Source organism: Alligator sinensis, unplaced genomic scaffold, assembly GCF_000455745.1.
Source record: "Alligator sinensis unplaced genomic scaffold, ASM45574v1 scaffold886_1, whole genome shotgun sequence".
Taxonomy (NCBI): Eukaryota; Metazoa; Chordata; order Crocodylia; family Alligatoridae; genus Alligator; species Alligator sinensis.
In genome coordinates, this window is record NW_005842040.1 from 2,383,789 (window position 1) to 2,398,973 (window position 15,185).

Here is a 15,185-nt window from a genome sequence, read left to right on the forward strand (position 1 = left end):
CCCCAATATTCCTATAAACCTTTGGGGGCTTCTGCTTGGTGCTGGAAATAGACAAATTATTCCAATTTCAGTATAGGGTAGAGATCCCCAGTTGGGTTTGGGGCTCTGCTATGCCAGGCACTTTGAACACAGCAAGACGGTCTTTCCCAGCTCCTCCCAGGGCAGGATGCACTGCTGTGAGCTGGCCACCTCTAATGTTTAGCAATGTACAAAAATACAATATAAAATGTTTTCTAAAATGCTCCACTGCACATGTTTAGTATGCATCTGCCAGATGCTGCCCATATGTTTAAGAAACAGCTGGACACACAAGTCTACACCATACACAACACACAGATAAAGAAAGACATTATCCCCTTACACCACCACACAGTGATCTGGGCAGCAAGTGGCAAAGCTCAGTGAAGACCAGTCCCCAGACCCTTTCTCTGCAAAGGAGGCAGTAATGCAAGCAATGCTACGAATAGATGACAAGACAGTGATTTTTCCAAAAATTAAATAAGGGCAGATTTAATCAGGTATAAAATACAAATGTTATAAAAATACAGAGTGGGGGATTTAAACATCATCTTGGAAACACTAAAAAGCCCCACTAGATGCCAAGGTGGGAGGCTGCAATAAGAGGGCTAGGCCTCTGTGAAGGGGTTTGTGCAAATTCACAGGACAGGCATAGGTCATTAAAAGCACTTAATTGAAAGGCTTCATTATGGGGCTAGATCCAATGCTCACTGGAATCCATGGATGCCTTTGTTTTGGGCCAGGCCTGATGTCACCCCAGTTGAAAAAGAATGGACTCCCCCTTGCAGTGAACTCTTGCAATACTCTGTGCTTATACAGTTTTCTTCACCCACAAACTGCAGGTCACTCTACAGAGGCAGGCACTTGCCAAGAGAAAAAACTGAGGTACAAAAGGGCTGTGCGTTTTCCCTTCAGTACTCATCCGTAGAACCAGGCACCCTGGCCATCCTAACCACCAGCCCTGTGCTGCCTCTAAAGTGAAACTGAATCCAGATGAGACTGAACTGCTGAGTTCACACTTGAATATGCTGGAGTCTGGATTGGGCGCTGGATCCCAGTCCCAGAACATGCTGATCCAGTATTGTTCTCTCAGCTGATGATGTAACAGAACAGAATGGACCATTGCCACAGGGAACATCTGCTCCTTGTGGGTCAGAAATGGTTTCACAGTAACAGAGCTCCCCATAGACAGCTTTTCCCAAGCCTTGTTCATCTCCCCATCCCCCTCCATGCAGTTTCTTCAGCCTCAGACCAGATCCTGGTTATTGTACCAAGTTCAGGAATCAAGGCAGGCAAGCAAAAGCAGCTGAGCCCACCCTTTCCTGCTTGCATGCTAAAGTACACAAGACTGTCTGGCCCTTGATTAAATGGGCTGAGGGAAAGCACCAAGTTAGGAACATCCGGTGTGCACTGTTCAAGGAATCAGCCTGAAGTCTTCAAGAGGCCACCAGCAGCAAGGCAGCAAATCCCAAACACTGTCAACGTCTTGGAGACAAGTACTGCTTAAGTGCAGAGCATAGCCATGGCAGAGCATAGTGGTGCTGGGTTCAAAGTCCTGCCTTTCCCCTCTCCTTCTGCCACCCCATCTCTGAAGAGGTAAGGCATTTTCCATTTACCAGGATCTGGAGGAAAAGCAGAGGAGATGCACTTCCTTTCACAGAACCCTTAAAATCTGCATGTAGACTCTAAGGCTGCATTAAAGAACAGGGCAAAAGTCCCCAGCTCTGTCCCTGCCATGCACCTCGATTTCAACCAGAGATCTCTTCTTCAGAGGTGACCTCCAACCAATCCTCTTGGAAACAGACTGGAGGAGATCCCCCTCCCCTCTGCAGATATGGATCCTGCATCCGCTCTGGAATGTAAGAGACCTTCAAGATCCAAGGCAGATCCCCATACTTCCTCTGCAGAAGAGACTCCTTAGAGAGAGGTTCAGGAGAGAGGCTGTCTCCCCTACGAACCTGTGATCTACATGACTTTATCCGTATCCAAGCCTGGTTTCGGCAGGCTTAAAAGGAAAGTCCTGGCTAAGTCTCACATGTATAAAAAAAATAAGATGCTTGAGAGTTCTGTACTGTTCCGTCATGTCTCTGGCCAGATGCATCAATTTGCCGCCACTTGAGACTTCATCCACTCCAAGCCAGCTGGCAGGCTGCACACAAGAGGGGAGAACATACATCAGTAACAATGCTCTGGATTCACAGCATCTGTTGGGCCAGCTCAGAGACAGCATCAGCCCCATGATATGCCTGGAGGAACAGACAAGGAGGAAGGGGGAAGGGAGAGGGGGAGTGGAAGTGATTGGCCAAATCACTAAGCTCTAGACCACATTGCCCACCTCCAGATCAAGAGCAGGACCCTGCATGCAACTCAAATCCCTGCTGCACACTCCCTTCCCTAGGCTGACAAAGTCACCTAGGCCAACTCATCCCCTACTTTAAAAGTTAGCCTGAGCTATTGAAAGCCAGGCCCAGCTCCATTGTTCCACCCTGACCTACAGCTTCCATCCCAAGGACTTTTCAGGGAGCCCTTATCATTGGCAGTGCTGTGCACAAGGCAAACAAAGCTCAGGAGAGCAGGCTAGTGATCTGGCTCCTCCCCTGAGCAACAGCAATTCACAGGCTCTGGGAATTCTGCCAGGAATCAGGGCCCCATTGGCTTTGTACTATTTAAGATCCTTGAGGCAGGATCTTCTGCCGGTCGAGATGAGAGGTGCTTACACAAAGTGGAATTAACAGTTTCAGCTGAGCAGTGACTCACTGCTTGTTTCAGGCCCTCGCACACAGTCAGCGCTACCTGTGCCCAGGTAGAGATCAACTTACATGACACACTCCGGCTTGACACATGAATCAAGTAGACCACACCCCACACCAGCACATGGGCACAGGCTGAGTAATCACTATACCAGGGAGCTACTCAGAGGCAGCCAATGGCCACGTGCCCCCATGACTGATACTGGGAGAAGCCACGTTGAGCACATCTGACAGCACCTGAGCATCCCAGGAAAGGGTATCAATGCTTGGGGCTTTCCTCTGAAGCACTCAAAGTTCTTGGGGGAAAAAATTAAGTGACAAAGCTTCAGAACTTCTGAGTCCCCATTTTACAGGTGGAGACACTGAATCACAGCACCTAAGTGGCTTGCCAACATGAACTCTCAACATGAGTTGAGAGCAGAACCCTCTGCTCTAACCATTGCTCCCCACTCTAACACAGAAATAGAACCCAGGAGTCCTGCCCCCCCACCTCAAATCAGCTGCATTATTGCTTTGCTTGTGTTCTGCCCTTGGGAATCTCAACTGAAACCTATGCAACTAGCTCCTTCCTTAAAGATCTTAAAGAGCACAAAGCCAACTGGACCCCTATTATAAGACAGTGAATTCCCAGAACCTGGAACTGCTACACTAGTGCCTCCTAGCTAAATGACTGTCTCTTCCACACACAATACAGATGCTGAAGAGTTGGCTAGGACATTTAGACATGAGTCATCCCAAGTCAGGGGTGGGATGTGCATCCTGTCCAGAACATATGTAGAAATGTGGCTTCATCCTGTGCCCTAAGCACCTCTCTGGATGCATCAGGCAAATGTAAATACACACTGGGATTTGGGAGGGCCCTGTGCCTGAGAACCAACTGAACTCCTCATATAACTATGCCCGTGTAACTTTCCTACAGAGGCACTGCAAGGGCTGCACAGAAGTCTATATCAAAGCAAGGGAGCAAAGGAACCCATACAACCGACACTGAAACAGGCCAGGATTCCTCCAGCCAAATGTCTCAAATCCCAGAGCAAATGGAAAGAAAACAGGTAAATCAAGCCAGAGTGGATGATTGCAGAATAACTCACTGAGGACAAAACTTCCCTTTGGGCCAGCCAATGACCTGCTAATGGCTTGACACAAGAGAATTTGTAGCCACAGACACTCTCATCTGTTGAATGTGACTGCTGATGTGCTGGGTCTAGTCAAAAAACAGTCCTCCACTCCCCTTCGAAAATTATTTTCAAGTGATTTTGGCTGTTGGAATATGTCAATAAACCACAAGAGTCCCTCACAGGATGTGCAGTTCAGACACCTCATGCTCCTGTTCATTTCTACAGGCTGGGCTTCCTAGTCAGACTATACCTCCTGTGGTGCACTGGTCTCCTGACAGATGAGATCTAGTCCAGTCGGAGGCTAGCCTAGAGAGAACAGGGCATGACACCACCGAATGACCCCATTTCAACAGGCACTGAGGCAGCGTTTCCAAAGCAAAAAATGTTGGGTTCAAGGTTTGATTTTGCAATGAAAACAAAAACTTCCTGAAGGCAGACCCTTACAAAATCATTCCATCAAAACACCAACTGAGCATCAAAATCATCTTAGATAAGATCTTTCCAATCATCTCTGTGTCTCACCCTTTTCTAAATGCCTCCACGTGTTCTACCTTGCTCAAAGCAGTGGCAGAGAGTCCCACAGGACATATCAGAAAGCAGGAGGGGTACTGGTCACTGCCTCAGTACAGTCAGTCAGCTCAGGAGCTTACTTACCCTTCCCCTGTAAGGGCGCAGCAGCCTTGGATGTGCCATGGGTGGTCCTTGATGGAGCTGAGCATTAAGAAACTGGAGATCTCCAAGGCTGTCATTGAATTCTTCACATCCTGCTTGTTGGCAAATATCAAGACAGCTGCATTCCGCAAGTCCTGGGGAAAGAAACGCAGCCCTTAAACTCCATGCCTGCATTTAGCCCTATTCCCTTCTAACATCTCAGAGCCTGACAGTTCTTAAGGACAGGAAAGCAGTTCTGGGGGTGCCATCAGGAAGACAGATAAATTTTCAACGAAGGGAGCAAGATCTTGAGGCACCATCCTCTGACTGTCAGGGGAAAGTTTCCTGCCACCGGGGGCATGCTTGGGGGATATTAGTGGCTCTGTGACTCCTCCAGTCTTCCCTAAAGTGACAGTACCAGGTACCACAGCAACAAAGTATGTAGAAGGTACCACACTAGCTTGGTTTCATAATGCAGTCATTGGATGGCAGTCCCAGCTCAGCCTGCCAGCACCACATAAGTTCCTGACTATACTGGAAAGACTGGAATAGTTGTTAGAGGTGCTGGAGTTGACCACAAAAGGGATTTCAAAGGCCTTGTCAGAGCGATGTACTGATGCTAGTTATGAGCGTCAAATATCCATACCCATTCAGTGCCCTAGCCACTGCACTGACAACCAGGAGATCTGGGCTACCGTCTCAGCACTGCCACTAGACATCAGACGACAAGTCCATCCCCTTGTTTTTCTTGCCAACCTCCATCTGGTCTATTCAGACTGGCAGTTTCTCAGGGACAGTAATACAGCCCCAATACAAGGGAGCCCTGATCTCCATCAGGGAGGGCCTCTTGGCCATCTCACACAATAAGCTGCAGCACTAACACAACTTCAGAACCCCGTTCTGAAGCAATCCCTGCTCACAGGGGGAGGGGAGATTCTGACACTACTGTATTCCTCTGCTCTTCCCCCCCCCCGCCCCCCTCCGCCCCCCACGTCCTTGGTCTTTCTGTTGCAAAACAGACATTAGTGAACTTAAAAACTGGGTTTGGGCTTGGGCTTGACAGACTCATTCCACATGTGGCATGGAGCCACCAAATAAGAGATCAAAATGCTACTGTACAATCCATCAGCTCTGATGTGGGTATTTTGAAGTCCCTGACCGCAGCAGAGACAGCTCATGGGTGTCTTTATACGCAGGGGAACAAGTGTCAGGGCAGGATCCCAGGGTTACTAGAACTGAAGCTACCTACATAAAGTAGGCCAAGCATCTGACAGCAAATGCAGTGGATTCACTTGCAAATATGATGCAATGGTATTGCTCCTGATCAGCATGCAGGACCCCGGCACAAACCACTAAACCGGAGGTACTTGGCTCCGTGCACTGTGGTGGGATGCAGCTGCCAACTCACCTCGTGTGCCAGCATCTTGTACAGCTCCTCTTTCGTCACGGTCAGCCTCTCACGGTCAGTGCTGTCAATCACCAGGATGACAAACTACAAGGGGGAGAGGGGGAGATGTCAATCAAACACTTTCCACACTGAAGTCCCAGGCCAGGTCAGAACTGCTGGCAGAACTAATAGCTGATAATATCCTTTGGCCCAGCAAATCTCCCCTGCTGGTACCTCACACAAAAAACATCTTGCGTCTAGACAGGGAAGTCCTATGGAAGACTGGGGAGCTGGCCTTGCATCAGATATAACAGGGAAATGAGACTAGGTAGTCTTTTGGTTAAGGGTTTGGACTCCAGACATCTGTGTTTCGTGCCTAACTGCCACAGACTCCCTGTGCAACTTTGGTCAAGACCCCTAGTCTCCCTTTGGCTCAGTTATGTCTAAAGTGGGAACAATCCTCCTGTCCCCATTGTCTGGTCTATTTATTGCACAGATCTTTTGATGCAGGGGCAGCTGAACTGTACAGATTCAGTATAATGAAACTCCAGTATCAGCTACAGCCTCTGAGCCTTACCGGAACACAGGAACATGGAACAGGAAGCGACTGGCCACATCAGAGTCCAGCTCCTTGTGATCAGACTGAACCACAGCCACATTCCAAGGAACACCTTAACTTCCCAGTACAGCCCATCCTTAATCACCAAGCACATTGCTCTGTGTTTGTGCCAAGCTCCTCAGGATGGTAGTAGTACCTCAACTAGCTGCTGTGGCAATACAAACTGACTGTATGACACCAAAACCCAGACTGCAGAACCCTTGGACAATTAACTGCAATCTCAACCTCTTTAAGCTTCAGATTGGTGTCTGGGCAAGATCTATTCTGAATCAAAAAACAACACACAGGAGAGGGCAGGAAAACAGACACAAAGAAATTCCAGAACGAGTTATGTCAAGAATGTTGGCTGGGCACAAAGGACAACAAACGTGTCTGAGCGCGGATCCCCGCCTTTCTCTGCACTGCCAAAATCTTTGGGAGTTCTCACCAGAGTGATTTCCCCAACCCTGCCCTGCCTGTTATAATAGTCTGATCCTTTTCCAAACCAAAATTTGGGACTTCTGGGGAAACAGCTCTGTTCAAAAAGAAACCTTCAGGCTAGATCCTTCAGCCCCCAGGCCCATACCCCCCAATTCTCACTTGTTCCCTGTCGTGCCAGAGTAAGGCAACATCCATTTGCTCCCACCTGCTTCCTGACCTCCTTAAAGGGGCAGCACAACAGTCATTTAAGCACTGTGCTCTAAAATGTACACCCCAAGGAATTACAGCATTATGCACCAGCATAACTTTGCGCATAAAACATATGACTGTGCATAACTGCATAATATCGCATAATTCCCTCAGCTGTAGCTGGCGAGTGGGAAGGGGAGCTCCTGCCTGCAGGAGAAGCAAGTGGGTGGGTGTGGGCCACCCTGCCACATGCCACCATCTCATGGTGCACAGCTCCTGGCACCAGCAGCAGTAGCAGCCACCGCCACCGGTGGCGGGCTATCAGGGCACTCCTGGCCAGGACAGGCAGAGCCCCTGGTGGTACACAGCTGCAGCTGAGTGCCTGGGGCTACACATGGCTCCCGCCTGCAGTGTTGCAAGCCCCACACGCTGGTATGGAGCCAGCCTGGTCTGCCCCAAAAGCATGGGCCAGCAGGTCAAACTGGGCCAGGCCCATGCCACCACATGCAGTCATTTGGATTTGCTTGAGCCGTGCCCATCAGGGAGACTCTGCCTGCTGCAGCCAGGAGAGCCCTGAGGGTTTGCCAGAAGCAGGGACTGTGTGTGTGTGTGTGTGTGGGGGGGGGTGGGGGGGGGGGACAGGGAAGCCCACCCCCATCCACAAACCTCCCACACTCAACACCTTCGCAACCCCCCCCACCTCCCCAACCACGCTCCACACACAAATACCTGCATATATTTCTAAAGAAGGCTCAAGTAGTGTTATATTTAGTTTAATTTGTAAAAAGAATAAATACAATTAATTTTGCATAATTTTTGAGTTTGTCCATAAATTCCCCTGGGACGTAAAAATGGGCCTGATCTAACTTTACTCACATGAGCCCCCATTAATTTCAATGGCCACAATCAGCTTTGCAAGGTCCCCAGTTGATTTTCCAAAAGAAGCCTCAGGGACTCAAGTGTTTAGAGACAAATGACACGCAAAGGGATTCAGGCTCATTTAAGCAGCTCAGCCTGCTTTACTACACAAACAGGTGGCAAGTATCAGAGACAAATGAGCCCACAGCCAGCAGATATGCCCCCTAGGTAAACCACTGCCATTATCCATAGAAAAACCATTTTCAACCCATGAGGATCCAGGACAAAGGGTCTGTGATTTCAAGATGGGACATGGCATGACAAAGTATGTTGGGCTGTTAACAGCCTCTTGCTATGAAATGGGAAGAGCATCTAACCCACTTGGCTAGGGCCTGTGTAAAGGCACCAATGGCCATCAGAGCTTCTTTGTCCATTAAGGTTCAGCTGAACTAGCAGAATGCAGTCCAGCTCAATGCACTTATATGCAGAGCAGGCTCAGCACCCAATGCTAGGGTGCTGCAGATCAGGAGTAATGTGTATAGGCACAGGAGTGTAGAGTGCAAGGCCTGGGGTAATACAGCAGGGTTAGTGCTAAAGGGTGCTGGCAAAGTTGTGTTGACACAAAGGATTAAAGCAGGGGCTCATGGGCAGGATTAAGGTGCATCAGTACAGTTGGTGGATCCTCAGAGACAGGACAGCAAGGGCAAGGGCTGGGGACCAGTACTGTACATCAGTGGAAATGAAAGAGAAGCTCTAAAGCCAGGACAGTGGGAGGCTGCAGTTTGGGGTTGAGAGGCATCAGGAGCCAGGGCTGGGAGCTGTAGGCCAGTATGAGGTGCAACTGCTCTGTGGTGCTGAGGGCATCTTCAGTAGAGCACGCACCTGCTCATCACCCCTCTTCAGCAACTCTTCCCCACTATAGCCTCCAAAAATTTCAGAGTTGTCCAGCTTTTCCAAGCATTTCTACCAAGCCCAGAGTGAAAGGCCAGTCCAGTCTAGGAAGGGAGCAAGACAAGATGTCTCTACACCCAGCATAATCCACCACTGTCCCCACTGTTTCAATGCAAGCCACAGCTCCTGTCCTCATTACCTCTGTGTTGGAGTAATAAGTGTTCCATGTGGACCGCAGCGTCTCCTGCCCCCCAATGTCCCACATCAGAAAGTGGGTCTTTCGCAGGATGATCTCTTCCACATTACTGCCAATGGTGGGAGATGTGTGCACAACTTCATTCATCAGACTGGCAAGAGAGACAGAGATCAGATGTTACAACTGGCCTGTGCACTGCCCCAAGGGCACCCCTGAGGCTGCCTTCACCAATCAAAATCAAGGCACTAGGAAGCATGCCTCAACAGGAAGCCAATACTTCTGGAGGGGACTGAAGGCAGGAGGGTCCCATGGGCGAGGCACTGAACACACAGATACACACACCCTGGACACCTGGGTACAATCCTTGGCTCTCAGAGACCCCTCATGGACCTCAGGCAAAAGGCTTCATCTCTGATCATGTGGAGATGGCCATTCTTCCACCCCCAGGGCTTTGTCTTCTCTTTTGGGTCATAACATCCAAGGAGGTATGCAGTTCGGGTCCCCACATCTCGAAAAGGATGTAGTAGGATTAGAAAAGGTACAGGGAAGGGCAACCAAAATGATCTGGGGCATGGAGCAGTTGCCATACCAGAAAAGACTAAAAAAGGCTGGAAGTCTTCAGTTTGGAAAGAAGGCTGAGGAGGGGTAGGATAGAGGTCTAATAAAATTATGAAGGGTTTAGACCAAGCAAAGAGCGAACTGCTGTTCACCAAGTCCCAAAATGCTAGAATGAGGACGTAAGTACCCATTGAAACTAGTAGATAATAGGTTTAAAACTAGCAAAAGAAAATATTTTTTATGCAATGCATAGTTAGCTTCTGGAATTCATTGCCACAGGAGGTGGTGGAGGCAGATAGCATAGCCAGGTCCAAAAAGGGACTGGATAAATTCATGAAGGATAGATCTGTTAAAGGCTATTGAACATAATGGTTGGATATGTTTTCACTGGCATTTCTAAACTAGTAAGTGGTGGGTGCCAGGAAAGGTACTAAATAAGGGATAGGTCACCACTTTAGAGAGATCCAGTTCAATGCTCTCTCTCTATAGCATCCACTTCTGCCACTGTCAGAGACAGAATACTGGGCTAAATGGACCACTGGTCTGACTTGGTGTGACACTTATGTCCTTTGAGCAGGAACTGACACCCCTGGGTTTGTGCAACACCCAGCACAATGACTTCCCAGTCTCTGCTGGGTGTCCAGGTCTAAGAAAGAAACCACTTCAAGGGAAATCTGAGGCCTTGCTGCCTGCAAGAATCTGAAGACCACTGCCAAAAGCAGAGAAATCAGTGCCTCCCATTCTGCTAAGGCCCTTTCACAGCAGGGGGAAGGTGATTAGATCTAGCAAGAGGGCTCCTCAGGGACCCATTCATCTCTTGCCCCACCCTCAGAGAGCTGTTTGAATATGAACGGGAGGGAATACTCACAACTGATAGAGGATGGTGGTCTTCCCAGCATTGTCCAGGCCTACAATTATCACCTTGTGCTCTGCAGAACAAAGGAGGGAAAGGATCAGGGCTTAGAGAACCAGAGAAGCCCAACAGATGCAGCCATCTGATGGCAGGACCCTGCCAGGTGGCAGCTTTTATCATCCACAGCTTCCAGGGAGGGGGAAAACAGGCATGTTCTCCGACTCTGAGGAACGTTAAGCTAAGGCCACCTTGAAAGTAATATGGCCCAGTTCTCAGATTCAGGTTGGGGCTAGTTGAGCAGCAAGGGCACAAAACTTGCATGCAGAGAGGGGTGATCCTCTACGGCTCTGTGTCCCCGCTTCCTCTTTCACAAGACCACCCCAATAGTAACTTTCATTGTTTGAGGAAAGGAAGATGGTCACACATCCATTGTTAGGACACTAGCTAAGGGCTCAGGAGACCTGGGTACCAGGCCCAGCTCTACCACAGACTTCCATGGTGACCTTGGGCAAGTTCCTTAGCTTCTCAATAGAACATGGGTAAATTCCTGTCTCCTAGAGGACTGCAAGGATAAATACATTAACGACTGCAGGGCACTTTGGGGACTACAGGACCCGAGGCCAGGTAAGTGCCCTAAATGTGCCAGGGCAGGGACGTTTACAGAGATCCCAAGTGACTTTGATCCCAGGGCAAATCAAGCAGAACAACAAACAGGCCAAGCAGCCCTGTGTGCTGGAAAGAGGGGCTGGCTTGGAATGCGAGGCATGTCTGGAAACACAATGCACTCTGGCATGCTCTGATCATCTCCTATTTCCCTCTGTGCTACTGACACCCAACTGCTCTGCAGGGCCCCTCATGTTCTTCCCACTGCCCTCAAACACGGTGCTGCTGGGACCCCTGCCCGGAGCAAAGGCAGACAGCTCCAGGACAAAATTCCTGCACTGTGCCGGCAAAGCAGTCAGCCGAGGGCATGCGGAGGGGAGAGGAGATTTACCTCAGAGCCTCAGCTCCGGGTCAGGGCACTAAGTTGGCAGGGAGGAGGAGCTGCCACTTCAGACTGCCAGCCACACTGGGTGTGGGAGGAAAGGCCTTTTGCAAAGACCAGTGGCTCAAATGCACCTCATTTTAGACAGGAACAAACAGTCTGGCAGCGACATCCATGCAAGAATAAAAATAAATTCCTGGGGGCAGGGAGAGACCCTGAGTAGGGGGAAGGAAACCAGCCATCTGCCTGTCTCTGTGTCCAGACAAGTTACAATTAAAGGAAGCCGGTTTCTCTTCAGACACAAGCCCTCACTGCCTCACACAATGTGCTCCAGGGCAGCATTGTCTCCAGAGACATTTCTCAGAGCTCTGGCCAGAAGTCTGCCTCCTCTGCCCAGACTTCGAGAGTCTGGCTCAGGGGGGGCATCCAGTTCCAGGCCCAAAAGGCTTCCTTTCTCACCCCAGGGGCAGGAAAGCCAGTGCTCCTGGTAGCAGAGCCTCAGCTAGGCTGGGGGAGAAGCCCAGTGCCTCCCCTGCCCCCACCAGCAGGGAACCCCACCAGCTGCACTCCAGCGGAAGCACCAAGCCCAGGGCCTGGTGCAGAGCTCAGCACCCCCCTCTGCACCCTCCCCAGCACCGAGAAGTGTTGAGCAGAGAGGATCTTCTCTGCCCGGGGCAGATCCCAAGGGGCTTTGGGGAGGGTGGGGGGGGAAACAAATCCAAGCTACTGCCTGAAGATCCCAAGCGCCAGGAGGTAGCCCCAGAGCCCAAAGCCTCCGCCCTGCCCCAGTGGCAGCCCCAGGCGGCGGGGCCGGGGCAGAAGGGGAACAGGGGTCTCCCAGCGGAGCTGCCCCTTTGATCTCTCCCGGCTCAGCAGGCAACTAACTTTCATCTGGGGCTCAGCTCGGCCCCGGCACCACAGACATCCCCCACAGCAGCCCCCATCTCCTGCATGCACCCGCCGCCCCAGCCCGGAGCGCCCCAGGCCCAGTCTCTCCGGGGTGGGGGCAGGGGCTCCCGATGCAACCCCCCTGGGCTCCGCTACACCCCTGAAGAGCGAGGGGCGCCGGGTCCTTACCCTGGTTCCCAAAAATGCCCATAAGCTTGGCCAGGAGCTGCCCCATTGCGCCACGCCGCACAACCGCCCCCGCCGCCCGCAGCGGACTGAACCGAGGGCTGGCGCCCGGCCCCTTACATAGATATCCTTCGGTGACGTAAGCGGGGTGGCCCCGCCCTCTCAAAGACCCCGCCCCTGGGGGAATTCCAATACGCTACGCTCCCGGAGTGATGCGTCACCGGAGTGGGCGGAGCCTCGGAGTGGCAGGTGGTAGATCCGCAGGGCTCCCCCCAGCCCTGTCCTCTAGGGACCCAGCGCAGAGGGCAAGGCCGGAGCAAGCTTTGGGGTGCAGGATCCCGCACTGCATCTGGGTGTCTCTTCAGCCTTGTTGGAAGGGGCCAGTTCCAGAGGGTTTGGGACTTGTGTTCATTTACCCATTTAGGAGTGAATGGGAATTGCCCCGCCTGATTGCTTGTGGGCCCCCTCTTTGCATCCCCCTGCTCTTTCTAGCCTTAGGCTGGAGCTCTCTGGGGCCACTGTATTCTGTTCTGTGTCTGTCCTCGGAGGCAGCAGTCCCTCCAGTGGAGGATAATCTCTACCATGGCTCATTGATGGGTCTTGAGGTGACTGAAGAGTCCAATCCTTGAGCTGCAGATCTGCTTGCAGAAGTTGCAGGTCTTTCCACAGGGGAGAGTAGGCTGCAGCCTGGGATTCATCTCCTTTTCCTTCCTCCACTCTCCCTTCCCTGCTTCAAGGGCAAGCCACTTTACCTCGAAATGGGCTACCACTTGGTTGAGGTTGTGACGCCACTGGAGTTGCTTAGCAGCCAGCTCCTCCCAGCTCTTGATGTTGGCATCTGTTTTCTTGAGGTGTGCCTTCACTTTCCGTTCCAGGCATCGCTGGAGCCCTCAGCCCTTCCTGGAAATCCTAATCTGTTCTGCACTGAACAGAAGAATACTACAAAAATCTCCCCACCAGCCACCATCACCTTTCCCCCCGTGATCATCCCAGTTGCAAGGCAGTCCAGGGATTTTACCCTAAGAAAGACACCCATGATTCAGATTTTCAGAACCTCTGATGGCCAGAAATATAGCCCACACCTCTGCCTGGATCTGTCTCTCTCACAAGGGTTCTCTTGCATGTTGCTTCTAGATGGGTCAGCAAAGCTTGGCAGAGGACTTTTTTTACCCAAAGGTAGAATGTCCTGGGCAGTGTTACCCAAATTACAGGTAACCTTGTGGATAAGCTACTGATTAAAGGCAGAACAGGCTTACAGCCCAACCTTTTATTTGCTTTCACTTTAAAACATGAAAACATCCCAAAATCTATCTGACTCCTTGTGACAGCACAACATAGATTCTCACCTATACCAGCTGGGGAGACTTGAGAGGTGGGAGGAGGGCCACACACAGATTGGAAGCAGGTTTTCTTGAATTTGCGAAGTGCTCCAAATTTCCCAGCAGCCTATGCTCTTTATAGATGGTTTGGAGCCATTTATAGATGGTTGGTTTTAATATTCTAATAAATTATCTCTGATTGGTTTTATTTAATTTTCTTTGTTTCAGTGAAACTTTTGGAACTGGACTGAATCAGATCTCTTGTGGATTTGGAAGGTATCAATTATTTGGGATTTATATCCTTGGGAAAGAGGAAGGGTTTCTTATCTCCTCTCCTTTCCCATTGTGGAATCTGCTTTGTTTCATCTTTAGTGTATGGTCTTCTCTGACAAGGCTGTTTTTGTTTTTACAAATTATCAAAGCAGTTTAACAAAAATATATCTATTATAGTAAAATAAAATAACATATAATACATTTGGTGACATCAGTCACTACTACTACTATTTTAAGATAAGGCTATGATACAATGGATATGGATTATTTAATGCATGGTCTTCCCTTTTCTCCTTTCAGGCCTTCTGCTTTGTTTAATTGTGTTTGATGGCTTCCTTTACTTGCTGACCAAGTTAATTGTCACATCTGCAAAGATTCACACTGTGATCACTCAGAAACAGGCTTTGGGCCTTCTGCTTAGCAACACTTCTGCAGCTTAGCCTAGGCCCCTTGAAAATGGACAAGGCTGGCAACAACAGCATGAAAATCAAATTAAATCCCTTTGCATGACTGGTGGGAGAGGAAAGTTGCTTGGTTTTGCAGATGGCCCAGTCCAGTTTTTACTTAGTGGAAACTCATGCAGCTAAAATAAGCTTTTGAAACCAAAACTATGGTAGCAAACATCTGGGAGAAACACCTACCCAGAAAACCCCTGGGGACTGACCCACACAGCTGCTCCCTGTCAGCAAATATTTAACAGCAGTACAAATATTGGGAACCAAGCCAGGCTTCCCTTTAATGTTCCCTGGATTCCAGGTCCTTTGCTGACAGATTGGGCTTTGAACTTTCATCCACCTTCCCTCTTTTTTTACAAAATCCGGCACAGTCTGAGGCCTGGAAGAGGGGAGTTAAAATCCACAGCAAACGGAAACAGCGTGGGAGTGTGTCCTCCTCCAGCCTGCAAAAAGCTGGCATTTCTAGTGGGAAAATCTGTCTGGGGCAACGTTTTTCTTCACCATTCATGGGCAAATTACTATAAATAAATAGGCTGAGGGGAGGGAATAGCATTTATTATTTCCACTTCAG

At 50.0% G+C, this 15,185-nt stretch overlaps 1 protein-coding gene across 1 annotated transcript; it reads right to left on the bottom strand.

Moving 5' to 3' along the window:
* Nucleotides 1-482: 482 nt before the first annotated feature.
* On the bottom strand, nt 483-12,649 carry ARL5C (ADP ribosylation factor like GTPase 5C). Its single transcript, XM_006022562.3, has 6 exons — nt 12,571-12,649; nt 10,524-10,584; nt 9,101-9,248; nt 5,946-6,029; nt 4,541-4,692; nt 483-2,167 (listed from the first exon to the last, which is right to left on the bottom strand). Exons 1-6 carry the CDS (start codon nt 12,614-12,616, stop codon nt 2,119-2,121), a joined length of 540 nt encoding a protein of 179 aa, XP_006022624.1. The 5' UTR covers nt 12,617-12,649; the 3' UTR covers nt 483-2,118.
* Nucleotides 12,650-15,185: the final 2,536 nt, after the last annotated feature.

Coding starts and splice junctions, on each gene's coding strand:
- ARL5C (XM_006022562.3), bottom strand. CDS start 12,616: ATGGGGCAGCTCCTGGCCAAGCTTATGGGCATTTTTGGGAACCAGG. Junction 9,249..10,523: donor ACCACCATCCTCTATCAGTT/GTGAGTATTCCC, acceptor CTCTCTTGCCAG/TCTGATGAATGAAGTTGTGC. Junction 4,693..5,945: donor ACAAGATGCTGGCACACGAG/GTGAGTTGGCAG, acceptor TTCTTTCCCCAG/GACTTGCGGAATGCAGCTGT.